Below are 19,360 nucleotides of genomic sequence, written 5' to 3' on the forward strand. Positions count from 1 at the left end.
AGCCTTCCCCCACCGCTATTTACAACTCCTCGCGTTTAAGCAAGCCCGGGCCGCCTCGCCCGGCACACCGAGGCAGTGCCGGCGCACCGAGGCAGTGCCGGCACACCGAGGCAGAGCCGGCACACCGAGGCAGTGCCGGCACACCGAGGCAGAGCCGGCACACCGAGGCAGAGCCGGCACACCGAGGCAGAGCCGGCACACCGAGGCAGTGCCGGCACACCGAGGCAGAGCCGGCACACCGAGGCAGAGCCGGCACACCGAGGCAGAGCCGGCACACCGAGGCAGTGCCGGCACACCGAGGCAGTGCCGGCACACCGAGGCAGAGCCGGCACACCGAGGCAGAGCCGGCGCACCGCGCTCGCCGCTCTGGCCGCACCTCGGCAGCCGCCCGCAGTCAGGACGGGTGGAGCGCACAGGCGTCCTTGTCAACATGCAGAGAACAGGACTAAACAAGAGCTGCTAACTTCTACTTGACCTTAATAAGGAAACCAATTACAAAATACTTCCTTGTAGTGCTATACAAAAGTTATAAAATTAAGATTCTATCAACCACTTTTAAATACTCCCATTGTCCACCGGTGCAGTTTTCCACATCTTTATCACCACTGAACAGTTTGAAGTGAAAAAAAGCAAAACAAAAATAAAAAAAAAATATATATATAAAAAAATCAAATTAGATCAAATTTATTTTTGTTTTTAAATCTTTGGATCCCTTTATTCCTGTGGCCTTCATACACATACACAGACACAAGTGACCAGCTTTCTCCTTCAGCAGATCAGCAAGTGGAAACTAGTCGTCGAGAATCGGCCAGCAGTCCACACTCTGTCATTTGTGAGCTCGCTGCCCGGGAACCAGAGTCCTCCTGTCTCCCACCTATGGTCTCTCAAAATGCAAACAACTTCAAACACTAAGAATTCTTTAAATTGCTTATGTCTACAGTATTACAACAAAGTTAACATCTCAAGAACTGACAAGTGGAGAGGTCCTCCTGCCCCAGGCGCTCCAGGAGAGTCGAACGCTCGCGTGCCCAGGCCCTTGTTAAAAAAGTTAATATTTATCACTAAGTAAAATTAATTGCAAATTTCGACATAGGAAAAGTAACTCTCTCCTTATGTGAAAATACCTCCTTAATTTGGTCAAATCCTGTGCTATGCCAGAGACTACAAAAGCAAAACCTCGCGAGAGAAGAGGCTATCCAGTTCCACGTCGCAGAAGAACAAATTTGCAGCCTTCATTACAGGCCAGCCATCAGAATCAAACACTTAAGCCTGAACAGCCGCTAGAGAACAGCACCACCCCAAGCCCAAAGCCCCAGCTGACACTGGGTGTCCCTCAGCACGTCACCTCTTGCAATAACACAGTATGTTCGCCGACTTAAAAAGGTTTATTCTTTAAAAAATTAGTTGCTTTTTGTACAGCTATACAAAGTCTGTGGTGTTTCTTTGGCAATGGGGGAGAATGGAATTTTACAGCTATATAAAAAGGTTCCTTTGCCTAAGAAACAGGATTTATTTACTGTGTGTACATATTCGACTGACAAAGCGAGTTCTCTACTCTCCAGCACCCTAGTTGATAAAAGTACAACTATCTCAAAAGGGCTATTATGGGATTCCCAAAAAACAACCTTCAGTGGATCAAAACACTCACAGTATCGACGGCCTTCTGCATACAATTGTCCTTACAACTCGAAGCAATTATCAAATACAGTTTAGTAATAAGAAAAAAATCCTTTCAGTGATGAAAAAATACTTAACCTCCATCGAAGTACTGCTTTAGAATTAACTATACATAAGAAATTCCTCCTCCTCCAACACATTTAATGCTCACCGCTCGCGAAGATGGCCACTGCTCAAAGTAGCTGCATTACACCCCTTTGAAATTAAATAGTTAAATCCCAGTGCTGGTGACAAGTGTACAGCAAATTAACTTCATTCTTTGCAGAGATTAAAACTCATTCTCTGGATCAAGAAGGTCGAGGCGTTCCCCCAGGTTCAGCTCTCTTCTAGACTACGCAGCCACCTTGTTGTCTTTCTAGAGGAAACAACAGGACAATGTTAACAGCAAAGGCAGATGTCAGAAGCGAATCTGGGAGAAGATGCACAGCTGCCTCCCACCTGCAGCTAGAGCAGAGCCTCCCCTGTGCCCCCAGGCTGGCACCTGGCCACAGCAGCCTCAGCCTGCCACACACTCAACCAGCTCCTCGCTTCCAGCCACCCATGGCACAGATCCTCCATCTTTTCACAACCTCCTACTTCTCTGGAAGACTGGAATGTTCTCATTCAGAAACTGCATCTGACCTTCAGCCCCTCGAGCCACGCTCAGCTACAGCACAGCACTAATTGTTGCAAACTAATGAAGGAGCAACTGAGGGACACTCAGAAATCTGTGAGGAAAAGGCTTCCCCACCCCCTTTTTTAATTATTACTAGAAACATATACACCTTCAAACAGAGAACAAATGTCTGTGCTGCAGGACTACCTGAACTAACTGCCCATGCAATTGGCTGCCAGAAAACGTTGTCCTGCCCCAGTCAGCACAGCACAGGCCTGCATTTACTTGCAGCACTCTGGTTAATTACACTGGTTACGGAGACCAAGGAGCGAGCCAAGGTTATGTCTGCTCCTACACAAAGTGATGTTCCACTTGAATTTACATGCTTCCTATCAAGACAAGTGGCTTGCACTGAAATGATTACAAGATTTTGGTTGTGCAGGCAACTGAGCTCTGCTGATGGACAAAAGGGCTATGATCAATGAGCTCTGATGGAGAGGAGAATTCACATCACTTCCAAGGGACAAACAAAAAAGGCACCCAAGGCAGCGCTGGCTCAGAATCTCTCCCACTGTTCTAGCTGTGCCTGCCAACTGCATCCTTCCTCCCAAGGGCTGGTAGGAAGAGGAGTTACCACCTCCAACAGGATGTCTTCACAGGGTTGCAAAAGCAACAAATCCTGTAACTCTAGGGCAAGGGGAGAATCTGCTTCCCAGCCAGCACAGCTCTTGCAGAAGGTGCTCCTGCTCCTCTGCTTACAGGATGAATGCATCAGGTAACTTCAGTTAGCAGACTTACACAGTGGTTGTGCATAATGCTTAAAGGAGCTTCAGGCTTCGCTCAGATCTGAGTAAAAATAAAGCAGCAGTGCTTCTCATCTCTGAAAAGCACCTTCTCCATGGGATGGGCAGGAGTCTTCTCTTCTGAAGCTTTTATGTCCTGCGTCCCACTGGTCCTTTCTATGGAACGACTGGCTGTACAAAACCAATCCTGCCTCAGCCTTCCCAACAGCCAGCAGGGATAATTATGGAAAGTTAGAGTTTAGAAGGAGTTTAATGGGACCTTACAGAACTCAAACATTTCATCTCCCTTTTCGGCAAGGGCCATCGCTGTGCTTCAGCAGCCTCAATTATGTTAGGGCTTATAAAGGCTCTTAGAAGCCCAGGGGCTTTGTACCACCTCATTCAGACAGCATTCCAAGAAGCTGCACTCAAGTTAGATGACTCCCTCTCAATCTTTACATTTCACAATAGTGCTTAGAAAGATGTTTGCAATTCACATTTCTAACACTTGCATTTTACCTGCAGAGCTTTCTCTTGTTTTTCTCCTTCCACCCACCAAACTCCAGCTACAAACCAAGTATTTAGGACCAGTTAAGAAAGGCAGCTTTTAGTTCAGGTTGCTGTTGATAGTAAAATGATGCTCTGTAATTAAAATGTTAGCATTAACAGGCTTCCAATCAAGTAGCCCAGAGCACCTGCACAATACTACTCAAGCAGTTCTAGTTCAACACCAGATCTAAAAGCAGGAGATGTTTTTACCCCTCGCTCCAAGAGCAGTGGATCAGGTCACAGCAAGGTTAAATGTGTTTTACCCTATATTCAAAGTCAGCAAACTCCCTGCCTCCGCGGCCTCCTCTGAATCCACCACGAAACGCTCCTCGGGGGGCAGTGAAGCCACCTCTGCCACCTCCTCGGCCTCTTCCACCTCGGAAGCCAATCCCTCCCCTGCCTCTGTAGCCTCCACGGCCGCGGTTGGGACGCAGCGGTATTCCGAAGGTCTCGGCATTTAGCCTCCTCTCCTCAGCCCAGGTGGGTCGCCGCTCCCTGCCAGGCAGAAGCAAGAAGGACTGCTTTAACACACTGCAGAGGGAAGCCTGCCTGCCTCAGCCACAGCTGCCAGACAGCCCATGAAACAAAAAATGGGAACGTTCGTTGCGTTCCCAATCTCCACTCTTCCACAGGATCTCGGCGTCTGCCACAGCTCATTTGAATGAAAAGGGAGATGTTCTGGTAGCATTCATTATACATTAATTATGCTCGAAGAGTTTCCCACAGAGAAGGACACAGCCTGCATCCTCTGCACACAGCACCATACAATAAATAATAAATACAAAAAATAGCTGTCTGCAATTTAAAACAAGAAAGTGAAACCAAGAGCTTGCAGTTACAGACACTGACTTATTTTTAGTTGTCAGTACAATGCTCTCCTCCTCCCCCACCACTTCAAAATAGGTCAATAATCCACATCATCTGGTCTAATAAAAAGGCAACAGCAAAAGATAAGCTTTGCTTTTCCTGACCTGCTGTCTGCCCACTGGAACTCCACTACTGGCCAAGATGGTTATGTCATCTACTCAGGAACTGTTCCCAAAACACAGTCATCATCCATTTAACTCAAGTATTACCTTAGGAGCAGAACCCTGAATAATAAACCCCTCTTCAGTGCATCTGGAAAAGATTCCAGGGGATGTACACTCAGTTCTAGTAGCATGGTTCTAATCCAACATTGAAAATGTCTTCCTACTGATGTGTTGCACTTGCCCACAAAGGGCTTCATTTTCTTGTGTTTCTGCAGATGGAATAAGCTTTCCCCACTCTGGATTCAGTGGTGACTGTCATGAGTAGCACTGGCACTGCCTTATGGCACAAACATGCACTAAGTCAACTAACAGCTTCCTCTTGCAGGCCATACCTATTGTCATCGCAGGAGATGTTATCAAAGAAGGATTTGGTTTTGTCATAGTAGCAGTTGGGTCCAAGTGGATCCTCCTCATCTGCATTCCCTTCACTGTTTTGGGTATCCACACCTGAGTCACCTTTGTCTTCTCCATTCACAGGCTTCTCTGGCTTCTCAAGTTTATCTTCTGGAAAATAAAAGTCAAGAGAAGCTTTCCAGCCCACCATACCAAAGAGCACAGCACTGGCAACTTACCCTCAGGCAGGCAGGCAGGCGACAGAAACTATGCTGACCGCTCAGAAATAGAGGAAGCCTCCAAAACTCAGCATGGAAGTCAGCTAATCTGACACACAAACTGGGATGTTCTGGTGCTGTTGTCTTCTGGCTTTGCCGTTATCTCCTTTGAGACCAGGACTGGCATTCAAGATACTGTGCTGCAAACTCTCTTTATGATCTATTTCTTTCTGAACAGCACCTCAAACTCAGCTTCCTGTTCTGACCGGTACTGGTTCAACAAGACAGGCTATTAGGACCTTTAAGTCTCCTTCCCAGGCTCTTAAATCTCATGGTGCTGAGCATAAACTTCAGATAATCAGCTCAATCCTACCATCACACTCACAAAAGTTACCACTGTCTCAGAAAATAGTTCCATAGCTCTTTACAGTTAGCTTTCCCTTTCCTCTTTATTACTCTGAAAAAGAAACAGTATCACCAGCAAACTGCCAGCTCATTTAAAAGTGATCCAGAAGAGGCAAGCACCAAAGGAAAAAAGTCCTCTGGGACTGGTACTGGTGGGTCTTTTCTACACTGAAATCTGACCACTTATGCCTGCCCTTTATTTCCCAGCTTCTTAGCCCATCCTTTACTGAAATGGAGAACTCCTTCCTTTAACCTGTAACAATTCTGCCCAAAAATAGTAGCAGCAGTGTAATGAACAGGTGGCTGGTCACAAGAGAATGAGGTAATTAAAACAGAAGCTTGCTGGAAAACAAGACAGAAGTGCTGGCAGTGTGGATTACAGGTTCCAACCACTCTTGGAAAAGGGAACAAAGAATTGCTAGCAACTTGCTGAAACTGAAACTCTTGTGCATCCTCCAGCAACGTTCTGATCTCAAGCTCCGATTTTTGATCTATTAAGAACTGAAAACATAAGATACAGGTTCTCTTTTATCACATCTTTTCCAGAGCTCAAAAGCTTGCTTACACTATTGCTCAAGTAATCTGCATTTTCAACTAACAAACTTGTTAGAACATGATGTCTATTTGCTAGTTAAATTCCTCCAAAACTCAAACAGTGACCCAAGTACTTAATTAGATGATCCCAGTCTATGCATTGATTCACAGTAGGATAGGCAGTTTCAAACTTGTTCTCCAAGGTAGGATTAAAACAGCAAGATGGTTTTTGACTGCTTGGATCTAAAGCAAAACTTGTTTACCTTTCAGTTTAAGCTTGTTATGAAATTCCCTATCGATTTCCTCCTTGTTGAACTGTGCATTTGCACTTTCAAAGTCGAAGTCCTTCTCAAACTTCATTGGCCCATCCCTCCTGATACCGAATCTCCCTCTGCCTCCTCTGTGACCTCCACGGCCTCTCCGTGCTGCAGGGGCACCTGGAACTGCAAAGAGAGAAAGTCTGTTTGGCTTTGTTTTGTGGATCTTCTTTCCTATAGGGATGGAGAGAGTGGCTGTCTTTTTGGGGGGGTGCTTTGTTTTTTAGTTCTTGGGGTGACAGGTTGGGACTTCATGCATCCTCTTCCTACACTTCTGCTGTTAAACATCCTGTTGGAGCAGCCTGTGATTTGTAAATTCAGTGACAGTAATGATGGCAGGGCCAGGAAGGAGAACAAACAGCACTGCTGGTAGCAGAAGACTTTCTACAAGCCATTGGAAGCTTTGGGAAGGAGGTAAAACGTTAGTGGCTTTTCAGTCGGGTGTTTTCGTAGAAAGGTAACAAGCTTTATTCTATGCTGCTGTGCTCACACACCCATGAATCCTGCCGACTTCTGCATTTAAATTGCTTAACACAAAGCAACCAGAAGAGATCTTTCCCTCTTATGTTGACTTTTTGTGCCTGTGCTATCTGTCGCCCACTAGAAACAATTATGTGAAGGCATTCTAAATACTTAAACTCTTCATTGCCTCCATGTGAGCTGCAGGATCTCTGGGTGTCAGAAGCCAAGACCTAGCACTTCCCAAACTATAAACAGTGCTGTATTTTAGCAGACTTTAAAAAACCTTCATGAAGTCTGGAAACACTGAGAGCTATTTCTCAAAACAAGATTTACCAATTTGTCGTTTGCTTTCATTTCTGAGTTCATTTTCTGATCTTGAAACCTTGTGTGCTTCAGCTAAAGTTGGGAATAAAGAAATGATTGGTTTATCCAATTGGGTATTTTTGATCATACTTTGTATATAGTTACATAGTTCAGATTTTAAAAAAGAATTAAAAATCTATATATAAAAGTAAACCACAAGTTTAACTCATAAAGGGAAAAAAAAGTGATTTAGAAGATATGCTTGACTTTAAAAAGCAATATATATAATTCAGGTCTCTGCTGACCAGCCTACCAGCAATGGAGAGTAGGAGAACTCCTACAGGTAGCCCTTAGAAGAGCATTTCCTGTGTGCATGGAAGAAGACAGGCCACAGGAAAATGATCCAAAGATACCTCGCCTGTGCTCTTGATTCTCTAATGATTTTTGGCTAGCAGACACCAGAGGTCTGGCTGGGACAGGACTTCTCCTCCCAACTGGTGCTGGAGCAGGCAAGTGGGCCGAAGCTGTCTGTACTGCTTGTTCCATGGTGGGGCTCCTTCTCAAATGATCAATCTGAGGGCTGGAACGACCTGGGAAAAAGACAACCCAAACCACAAAGAGTTATTTCTCATCTACAAATCTGCATTACTGGTCTTGACCAGTCTAGACTGACAGGTTTGGCTGCCTCACCAGTCAAGACAGCTGTGTCCAAAGAAGAAATAAATATTTCTGCACCTTCAGATCCACTAACACAGAATAAAGGATATTCAGCAATAACCTTTAAGGCTTTAAGGATCACAACAAATGAATGCTAATGGCTACCTATGCAGCACACCAAGATGTGCACGTTTAAAGAGCAAGTACAAAGCTTCTCAGCACTTTCTGGGTTTAATACCAAGTGTTTTCATGACAGAATTTGGCTGTCTGGTTAGCATTTCTGGTAACCACCTACACCACAGGGGCATGACTGGTTAAAAAAAGATCAAAGAGTTGTTCAGGAAGATTTACCTTGAGACATCTGTGTTTTCAGTGATCTCCCATCTGTTGTAAATGCAGAACCAACTGCAGTGCTTTGGGACATGCTGGTGCTGGCTGAAGAGTCTGTTCCAAAAGATGTTAAAGAACCTCCTGCTTTAAAGAAACAGAGCTGTAAAACCTGACTTTTTCTGTATTTTTTTTAATTGGCACTGAATGATCAGGGGAGCCACATTAGGTGCTTATTCTAGAATACACAGAAGCCTGTCCTTCCTGTAGACTTGAGTTTAGTTAGTGTAAGCATTTGTAGTAAGTTAGTAAGACTAGTGGCTTGATTCTTTTGATCTAAAAAGAAAAGGCACTGCTAACTTTAGTGAAGCACTAACACAGCATAGTCATGACAGCATCTTGCAGAGTAATAAACAAATGTGATTTGCTTGTATCACCACTTAACACCTTTTAAAGAAAAATGACAGTCACATCTTAACGACTGCTCTCAAGTTCTGACCAACTCTCTGGCCTTCCCTTCACATGCCCAGCATTCTCAGTACCAGGAGCAACACTGACACCACTGCACTTAGCAGAATCCAAGCTTCTATGTGAAAAAATAAAAGGGAAAAAACCCTCCAAACGTTGAGGGAGGAATGAAAGTTTGCTGGAGAGTCTCAGGGAGCATCTGCAGGATAAAGGAGCAACTAACCCATACAGCACACAAATTCCTCAAGCAGGTACTTCACACCCAGCTACAGTCTCACGAGTAGCTGGAGAACTGTGCCGGCACATGGAGTGCTGAGTAACCCAAACCCTTGGTTAAAGCACACGCTGTCTGGGCAACCTTAATACCACAAGGCAACAGCACAGCTATAGGGCTTTTGTGGAGGAGCTCTCTCTACCACTTGTGAAACACAAAGAATAGATGATGGATGTAATGAATTTATCACTGAATGGAATAAATTCATGAACACAGGAAGCCTTCCCCACTCCTCCCCTGAGACAGGGTGGTTAGTTCTCGACCATTTGCTTTGATTTCAGCGTCAAAGACTATAAAACAATTCTCTGCTTTTGAGATAAACTGGAGGAGTGACACAGACTCAAGACCTTGGATGAGCTCTGCTGGCAGCCTGTGCACACAAATGCAGCTACCCTTACAGGAGAGACCAGACAACACAGTGAACATACCAACTCCAACAGAGCCAAACTGCTGCCCCACCAGCGGGCTCGGACTGAACTGGCTGTACGCAGGCATTCTGCCAAAAGGACCATAGGAACCCACAGACTGGAATGTGGTAGAAGCTCCTAGTGAAGACTAAACACAAAACATTTCAAGTTTTAAACACTCAGAGAGCACTTAAAGCTACCAGGTTGTATCTTCAGGCACAAAAGTGGTTTGACTTACCTGAACAATAGCTGGGTCCTGTGGCAAAGAGCACTGCGGCTTCGGCGGCTCACAGACAGTTAGGTCTTTAATGTCACTGCCACGGAATATGATGTACTCAAAGACTTCATCCCGAGGCGGTATAGGCCTATCGGTTGGTCTGTCCTCTGTACCGAAGGAGCGAACTGCAAAGTGGGGAAGGGAGGGGAAAAAGGAAATAAGAACACTTCAACAAAAAGGTTTCAGATCTCCTGCAGAGACCCACAGCTTTAAATAGAAGAGACAAAGGCCTAAGTCAATAGAGTTAGCATATTACTGGCAATTAGCAACTGTTTGGCCATAAAGAAGCAATCTGATCTTTAAAATTTCAGCTAAGTGGAAGGAAACCTCTTCTCTTCCTTAGGGGGCCATCCCTTATGCTGAGTATGTCAATGGACTCTGAGGACGAGGGGAAGCAGCAAAGTGCTTGTTTTGCTAAGTTAACACTTTCTACACACTACAGCAACAGAACACCATGCAAGGCTGGTAACTCAGTCACGAGAATCAAGGGCTACAGAAGCTTCATACTCTGACTTGCAAATCAGGGGGAAAAACCCTATTTAATCCTAGTAGAAACCAGAATACTAAAAATTACCAAAAGTAAAGTATTTCCCCATAGATTCAAGGTCTGAATGCAGGCTTAAATAAAAATGAGGAATTTTCCCTAAGCAAAATGCATTCTTCTTGCTATTGTAAGGTTTGTATGACTTCTGTCAAACTCAGTAATCTCACAGGGGCATAATTATGTTCCTAGGTAGGCCTGCAGTGTGTGTAACATAGGAAGACAGTAAATGTACTTGTGGATACTTTGCTGAATTCCAACAGTTTCCAGATAGCACAGTGATGAAGTTTACAACGCTTTTCCCCTTTGGAGGACACATAATCACTACCACTGTATATAGACAACATCACTTTCACTACCATCTCAAAGTCTTTTTCTCACCTTAAGACTTCCAGCCCTAGGTGAAAATAAAGTGAAATAAATGAAGAAATGTGAAGAAGAGACACACCTCCAAGAGCAAAAACTAAACAATGCAATGAAAAATAATGACAATTGTATTCTAACTGAACGTCAACTTGCAGCAGGTGGGACAAACCCTTGACGGTTGCTGCCCTAACATTTTAAGCCATTTTAGTCTGCTTTGTAGGGTACTGCAGATTATGCTGAGAAAACATGTGTATTTTGCTTTAATTTACCAGAATTGCATTTTCAGATCCACCAGCAATTTGGAGACATCATTAGGCACTTATTTGCAGCCACAAAATCATTAGTCGAGAAAAGCAGTTTCCTGTAGAGCTGTATAAAGTGACACTGAGTCATTTCTCAGGCTGCACCAACTATCTTCCATCACTGCTGCTTCTTCTAGCACTGCACAAACAGGTCTTATGAGTCAAGGATTACAGATCTTTTTGAGAAGCATAATTCAGGGGTAAAGAGATCAACTCAACACTACACTGAAAAATAACATTAAGTGGTTACAATTGTTTTGTTCATACTTAAACCATCTACTGAGCTGAATTGAATCAACTTTCTGTGGATCTGAAAGCCTGCTCTGGATGGTACTATGAAACAAAAGACACACACTGTCAACTGGATTTCCATCTGCATTGTAAGATAAATCTGTCTCCTGCAGAGAAACTGAAACTGAAGAATTTTCAGAAGTTAACTTGCAATAATAGAGAATAACTTAACCACGGTATCAACTGGTCCCATGCATTACTGTAACTCATCCTGGTGCTTTTCAGTCATCAGGCTTTTCTATTTCACTGTATTGACTGAGGATCCACCTTCACCTTCTGGCATTCCTATACTCTATTTATTAGAAAACTAATAAATTAACTTGGCCCTTCATTCCAGCATTCGACCTGCTGTCTTGCTGAGTAAAACCACAGTTGATTTTGCACTGCTTCTCCCTGTCCCACGCTGAAATGGTTGCTCTAGTAGCCATTTTGTCTACACAGGTGCACAAACCCAGTCAAAAGTGTGACCAGTAAGTTATTGAAGCATTCTACTTTCTAGCCAAAGTGAAGGAACTAAGCAGTAGCAACACCACAAAAAAGTAGTAAACTACAGGATCACATCTCACCTTTACACAGACATATAAATCTGATGAACCACCAAAAGCTAGAACTCATCTTTAAGCGGTTCAGCTGCCTTTGCAACTACATCAAGTCACTGACAAAGTGGTCAGTGGTTTTGCAGTAAAACAAGAGTTGCCACTAAGAGTCCAGGTTGTTTTTCCTCTTTCTCCTTGGCCCCAAACCAAACTGGTTTTAGTGCAACTTTCTGCAAAACATAAAGACAATCTTGTCCAATGCACATTAGCTGTGCTGGAGAGGGGTAAGACACTCCTCTGATCTGGGGTACAATCTTCTCTCAGCCCAAACCACAGAAAAACTCAAACAAAACACATCCCAAATTTCCTTCTATTGCAAGGAGCCAGAAATGCATGTGTGGCAGTCTAAGCAAGGAGTGTAGTGTAAGGGCTGCTCAGTGTTTTTCCAGTGTCTATTCCAAGCAGGTCCTTCTGACAGTAGTGGAAGATAAAGAGTCGAACGTTATTTTTAGTATTTTGCAAAGCAACAACTATCTTCACAGTTTCTTCCTTCCTATCTTGGATTAGGATTTAACATAATCTGAGCTCACTGAAGTAAAAAGTCTAGTATTACAGGTGGCCAGAACAATAGGGTTTTAGGAAGATATTGCTTTTACCATAGTTCTGCATAGTCAAAAATACTAAGTTGCCAGAGTATCATAAAGACATGGTACTGGAGCAGCAGCAGTCCTAGAGCTTTATCCAGCTCTGTCTCTTGGGATATTTCCTCAGACTACATCCTTCCTCCAGAACAAGGTGCAGTGCTTCAACATAGCAAAGTACTGAAGAGTGAGAGGAAAGGAAAATAAGCATGTTAAAGGTCATGTAACCTTATAATGCTTATGAGGACTATGGTAAATCCATTCAATCTTACCTTGTTTTTTCCTTTTAGTTATTTATTTCATTTCATACAAGCTAAAATGGCCTAGGGACTTGCAAACAAAAAGGCAACCATCACCTTAAATGCAAACTTACTTTTGTCAGTGTAAAGGCACACATTTAAGTAGCTAGCTAGAAAGAAACTGACACTGCCTAGCCTGACAAGATTGATGTATTTGACTTTATATCCAAGTAGTTCCACTAATTTCTTAGTAATGTGCTGCAAGCAAATTTTGGTAGAGAGTCAGTAACACTGACTTCATTGTCACTACTGCACAGTATTTTAATGTATATTACTGTATTATACTATTACAGCATCCAAGGAAAACATTACAACTTTCCCTATCAATGAATAGAAATTATTACCTGTTCCTTGGCACTGAAAAACACTGTTAATGAGAAGCCAAGCTGTATGTTCTACCGGCAAGAGGATTCTGCTGCCATGTAACATGAATTATTGTAGATACGCAGTTCAGTCCCTGTAGCAGCACTGACACTATCTCAGCAGCCAAACTTCATTTGTGGCACACACAGAAACCAGCCTGTCCTAACTCCCAGAACATCCATGAGAAGCATGACTAAAATCAGACCACCAAAAGAGGTAATTTGAATTGCTGTGCCCTTTCAAAACATCACAGCCCTGCCCCTGCAAAGATGCCTGCACACCACGTTACAGGAAAAGTACTACCATGAAGGAGAGCGCTTGTGGTGGGCTCACAGCTTCAAAACAATTAATTCACCTCTACCTCATAGAGGTGGTGAGCTAACAGCAAGACAGACAGGAGGGTAGCAGCCAGCAGTAGGCTCTGACAGGTTTTTCTGTTGTGATGCACTACACACAGGGCTGGTGTGGCACGTGTGCCCTAAACCTCCAGACACGGAGGGAGCATGTCACTTCACTCACTAAAAATTAACCTCATAAGAACTTTATACAAACTTAACCCTTCCCTCTCCTGCTCCCACTCCAGATATGCTCAAGCCTTCACAAGAATTTAACTTTCTTCTGCCTACATTTGTGAGGTTTTCACCTCTTAACAACGTGCAGAAGTCCAAAAGAAAGGTAAGTGTTGTCTTTTCATGCATCATTAGCCTATGGAAAACTATCACAGGAGCTTGAAAACACCAGTAGATTAACTACTTCTTAAAATATTGAAAGCTATTTCATTAGTATCTATTAATTACAACATTCCAAATGCAATTCTCAATGGTCCAACAGTTGATAGATGAAAACTGATGCATTATACCAGTATATAATTAGTATACTCACATGACTTAGGATTCCCTGCTGCTGGCAGGGAACAAAGCCTTTTCTAACCTGATATGGTCACTCTAACACATCTTATCTACATTAAAAATCCATCCCTAAATTGGTGCCTTGAAACAGAAAGACATTATGCATTACTAGCACAAAAGATCACAGCTACTTTTCAATGCTGCATCGTGTAAGATCAAACATGATCCTTCATGATTATTCTGTAACTGCCCCCAAAGGACAGCAACCACTTTACAGCAAAGCCTCACAGCTCTCAAACACTCTCTTATTAAACTGATTAGGTATAATGATTTTAAAGAAATGATGTATGAAATAGAAGTACAAACTAGGAGGTATTGCATATTGGTTCCAAGCAATAGTTCTGAAAAGCTGGCAATCCAAAGAAAATATATACACCAATAACACAACCCCCTTGAATACTCTGATAGCCTGCTTAATACTTGCAATCTGATATAGAGGAACTTTCTCTGTCATTTAAATACCAATGCACTTTGTGAAAAGATGCACTGCTTCCCCTTATCAGACTCCATCTTAGGATGGAAATGTTCTGCTCAATGTTTAAAAGAGTTGCTATCTTCCTCTAAGTTGAAAGACAGAGGCCACAACTTGTACTAGTGAAAGGATCACAGCTTTGTAAAGAAAATGCTGATTAGAGAACTACAGAAGACCACTCCTGCTAGCCATCCTGCTAGCCATCTCAAAAACCTTATTTCTGTCAAAATCTCAGAAGATTTCCAATAAACTCCATGTGTACAACTTCATGAGATTAATCTCAGACTTCACATTAGCCCACAGAAGTCCTACTGCTAGGCAAATCCACAGTTATTCAAGAACAGATTCTATTTCTGCTTTTCAGCTGCTGCCACAAACATTTCAGTTTGATTTCAGTTAGGAAACAAAATAATGGATAGGTTACCCTGCACTTAACCCAGGTAACACTTATACGAAGCCAGCTATACAGCAGAGCAACAGAAAACACAAAGTCATCTTTTGGGCCTTTTTGTTGTCACTTTTCTAGCAGGAAGTTTGACATTTGTGGTAAAGATCCACTGTAGACAGCTGTGGTTTGACTTCTGGACTTACCACAGGAAGGACAGGTAACTGTTAGTCACTCAACATATTTACAGCTACAGACAGTTCCAAAGAAAGCTCTACTTTCACATACAGACCTGGCTATAATTAACCACACTTGTCACCTTACATACATACTGTCATATCACACTCACATGACTTAATCCATCATTTATTCAGCAACTTGAACATTCGAGAGCTGAGCACTTTGTTCACGAGCACACTGAACTGTTTTATGGTCTAACATGGTTATCAGCCTCCAGATTAACCTCAAGATTTTTGATTCCAGGTGGCCTAGAAATACTGGTTTATTCTCTTCTGAATCATAAGGCTGTATTACAAAACACACATCCTTCAGATAACTCAGCCAAGTTTTCTGAAAGCAAATTTACTGGTTTAGATTTACATTTCTGATGAGAGCTACGGGAAGAGAATAATTAGATTTGTAACTGCAGTTTGCTCTCTCTCCAGTACGTACGCTTTGGCACACACGCTGGAGCATGAGCTAACCACTCCTGAGAAGTCATGCAAAATTGGCTGGGCCAGCACTAAATCTGCCTCGTTTAGGGCAAGACCATCACAAGCTCCTCAGGGATGCCAGTGTTCTAAGTGCTTTTGTGCGAACCTCAACCACCACATTACGCAACCGGAACTTCTAAACATTTATTTTTAATCGCAGCGCTCAGCTTTGTCTACACCAGCACTAGCCGGCCTTTGGAAACAGCTAATGCAACCCCACCAAGGTAATTTAACCTGAAGGCAACTTTCAAATAAGCAAAAATCACCCCATTAAGGCTAAACGTCCCCAAAACCGCGCGCCTAGGACCAAACCTACCTCCTGTAAGGCGTTCCAAAGCGCACACCCCCACGGGTCTGCGATGCTACACACCGACCGAGTGAGAGGTCACACTGCCATTGTGCTCGAACACGAAGCCTATCACAGAACTAAACACTCTCGGGCCCAAACAAGGAGCAATTTTTTTTTCTTCTTACTTAATAGCCGGATAAACTCTCTGCTTTTATATACCCGTTTAGATCATTTAGCAAAACTTCAGAGAGTCAAAAAGGGGAAAATTAAATACCATGAAGTTCTGCAGAATCCATTATAAACAAGTCGATAAAAATTCTGACGTAATGTCTTACCTGAACACTACACAGTCGCTGCCACGGCTAATGTGCTGAGCGTGCACTGCCAGGAGCAAGAAACAGCCAAGTCCTTCGGATGCCCACGTTCAAAGACCCTCTTTCTGCTCCGTAAACCTGCCTTCCTAACTTTCCCATGCACACACGCACGTATATTCTGCGGCAAATACATTCTCACGTCATTGTCTGCACTCAATTTCGATTTACAGTGCCACACAGCCACCTTTGCTGATAAACTGGCAGCCACAGACTCCCCTGCCAAGCTGTCTCCTACTCCAGGATGCAGAAGAGTTCAGTCGTACGCGGCCTTGGCCCCTGCCCGTCTGGAATTCTTAAGCTGTAAAGAAATCCTCTTTACAGCCTCCTCCTTCTGCTCCCTTTTACGCGCTAATTCTGGACCACTTCCACCTCTATGGCCTTCATATTTTCATTCTTTTCCGGACTCCTCTGAGGATGCCCTAAGTAGGTAACGTTCCTAGCCCCTTTTCACGACGGTCCCCCCGCGGCCGCTCCGAGCTTCCCCCACTCGCCCCGCAGCCGGGGGCGCGGCGGGCGCAGGGGCCTCCGCAGCCCTGTTGCGCCGCCGCTATCCCAGCCCCTCGCTCGTGTCCACCTCCGCCGCGAAGCGCCGCGGGTCGCCACAGCCCCGCTGCAGACGCTCCGTCGAGAGGACGCGCCTCCGGCCCAAAGTACGCGGGCTCTTCCCAGCGCTCCGCCAAGCCTTCCCACCGCCGCTGCTGGGCCTTCGGAGGCTGCAGGCCTCCCCCTCGCACCCGGGGCCTCCTCATCGCCACAACGCCACGGACTACGCTGCCGCGGTTTCAGGTTCTTGCTCGATCCCCGACGGGCTCCCAACGGTCCCCACGCCGCTGCAGGCACCTCGGATCCCGCTCCCCTCCCGCCCCATCCCCGAGGCGCTGCTGGGCCGCCAAGGCCCAGTCCTCTACTCAGCCGGGTCCTTACCTTTGGCTAGCGCCACGGTAGAGTTCTCGGTGTCGATGGTGTACAGGATCCCTTCATAGCGGATCTCGGCCTTGGAGATAAGGCTGATCTTGCTCCCGATGTAGGGCGTCCCCCCACTCATGGTGCTGGCTCCTCGGTCAGGGACACCCCCACTCCCCTGCCGAGCGCTCCTGAAGCTGAGCACAAGCAACTAAACGAGCCCGGCTCAGAGTCGTAGTAGGCGCTCTACGCCTCCCGCTTCGAGCCCGACCTCGCGCCGATCCCCCAGCGACGGCTCTCCCTGCGCAGACTCCCTCAGCACACCCCGCACCAAAAGCGCCCTGAACCTCCCAACATGGCCGCCGCCTTCATCTTCCCTCAGAGCCGCCCCCCTAGTCCCAGCCGCGAAATGGGTGCCGGGAGCGGCGGCGATCTCGCGAGAGCTGGCGGTCGGGGCGGGAGCCGCCATTTGAGCCGCCCGGGAGAGTTAGCGGCGCAGCTCTGGGCGAGGCGATGCCTTTGCACCGCTCCAGCTTGTCTGGCGGGTTGGGCCTGGCTGAGTCTCGTCCCACTTTCCTCGCTTGGCCTAGGAGCCGTGTGCGAGGCCTGTAGCTCCTCCGGTTCCACCTCCCCGTGCTCCCGCCCAGCGCGCCGGGACTGGGAGCTCGCAGCTCGCCCCCCCGGCCCAGCGCGGCCCGCGAGCTCCGGGGTATGTGAGAGCAGCCTGGTGAGCTGGGGTGTTGGCGTGCTTGTGAGAGAGGCCCAAGCCACCTACCCTTGGACGAGTGATTCTTGTGAGCCTTAATAAGCACTTCAGAGTCCCGCCACGCAGCGAGCTGCAGAGTCTAGGCGATGGTAACCGCTTAGCTCGTATTTGAAGGGGGATTCTGGTTGCTTGCTTGGCGGTGTTAAAGTCTCGACAAGCTACACTAAACAACACAAGTGTGGGTGAAATCTTGACTAAGGTGTGGAATTAATCCCAGTCTCCCCCCTAGTGTGAGCAAGCAGAGCAGAGACCGTACTTGAGTTGTGCTCGTTAAGTTAATGAGGCTTTGACTGGAAACTGCTTCAGCTCTCCCTTTCTGTGCTTGCAGCCTAGAAAACGACATGTAGCAAAACCAAGCTTCTGGAAAAGGTACTCAGCAGCTTCTGTTGCAGCAACCGGACAGCGATGTGCTGCAGGGATTTGGCAAGTATTTTGCTCATTACAGGGCTTGCTCTCAAACACAACGGCCAGCCAGGTTTTTGTCTGGAAGAGCATCTGTCTTCCTAACTAAGAGGCATAACTACTGGAAACATGATGCCCAAGTTCATAGTATGATCAGTCAGGGTTGGAAGGGACCAGAAGGATCATCTAGTTCCACCCCCCCTGCCATGGGCAGGGACACCCCACACTGACCAAAGTCATGGAGGACTTGAGTGCCCAGGGACAGTAACTGTGATACACTTCTCGTGTCCCAGGCTGCCCGAGAGACTTGGGGCAAAGTTCTTCAGTGACTGACTGGAGACACGTGGCTGTATCAAGGCCATGGAAGGCCACTATCAAAAATCAGCATTTGTATCTGGTCATTTGACATGGTCACATGGCCTCTTAGTTTGTGGTTTGGTGGTGTGTTTTGGGTTTTTTAATTGCTCTCTCTATGTAACTCCTAAAAATGAGGGCAACAAGTATGCTCAGAAATGATTTCTGTGATGAAATGCATGCAACTATTTGAACAGTTTGAACATAAAGGAATGAACACAAAAGCTCACAGGGATGCTATACTTTAATAGTCTCATTCCAGATGCAGAAACACGAGCCCAAAGCCTGTTGCATCACCAGGTTTATATCCTTACATATGTCATCACTTCTTGACTTGAAAGGAGTCCAATATGAATGAGTATTCATCATTGTTTATTAAATATTGAATTATACTTTCTCGTTGTGTGTGCATGTATGAAATGGCTCAATTAAGAAGAGCTGAGTGGAAAGAAATCATGTTTTACAGATTGCTCACCTCCAAGTGCACTTTAAAACTGTCATTAAAAGTAGGTAAATTGTAAAGTTTTGAAGCCTGTCTTGTAAATCACAACTTGCACTTTCTGCTTTTGGGGGGAAGATGACTTTCTTTTCTTCTGAAGCTAAGGAGCAATAGTTATTGTCCTGGGTCATTTGAACACTCAGTTCAGTGTTCAAAAAATGTGTACTAGAACATTTTTTTCATAGTTAGGAGTAGTTGCCAAATACTGTATCTAACTTCCCATAAATTTCCAGGTAGAAACACTTGATAAAAGTCCATTTTAAATTCAGCTGCAGCATTCCATAAAAGCAGTGCTCACTTCTTAAGCACATTTTTTGCTGTCTCAATCTCCCAAGCACAG

The 19,360-nt window shown here is 45.1% G+C and overlaps 1 protein-coding gene across 4 annotated transcripts; it reads right to left on the reverse strand.

Moving 5' to 3' along the window:
* Window positions 1-656: 656 nt before the first annotated feature.
* LSM14A (LSM14A mRNA processing body assembly factor) lies at window positions 657-17,391 on the reverse strand. 4 transcript variants are annotated; one of them, XM_068161673.1, is made up of 10 exons: window positions 17,021-17,391; window positions 9,578-9,741; window positions 9,361-9,487; window positions 8,215-8,307; window positions 7,620-7,796; window positions 7,237-7,299; window positions 6,388-6,567; window positions 4,967-5,138; window positions 3,867-4,098; window positions 657-2,032 (listed from the first exon to the last, which is right to left on the reverse strand). In XM_068161673.1, exons 1-10 carry the CDS (start codon window positions 17,139-17,141, stop codon window positions 2,009-2,011), a joined length of 1,353 nt encoding a protein of 450 aa, XP_068017774.1. In that variant the 5' UTR covers window positions 17,142-17,391; the 3' UTR covers window positions 657-2,008. The 4 variants fall into 4 exon arrangements, with proteins under 4 accessions (XP_068017774.1, XP_068017773.1, XP_068017772.1 ...); XM_068161672.1 differs by having other exon boundaries at window positions 8,215-8,334; XM_068161671.1 differs by having other exon boundaries at window positions 8,215-8,337.
* Window positions 17,392-19,360: the final 1,969 nt, after the last annotated feature.

Source organism: Melanerpes formicivorus, unplaced genomic scaffold (assembly GCF_026170545.1).
Source record: "Melanerpes formicivorus ecotype bairdi unplaced genomic scaffold, bMelFor1.0.p_v2 SCAF_59, whole genome shotgun sequence".
NCBI classification, from domain to species: domain Eukaryota; kingdom Metazoa; phylum Chordata; class Aves; order Piciformes; family Picidae; genus Melanerpes; species Melanerpes formicivorus.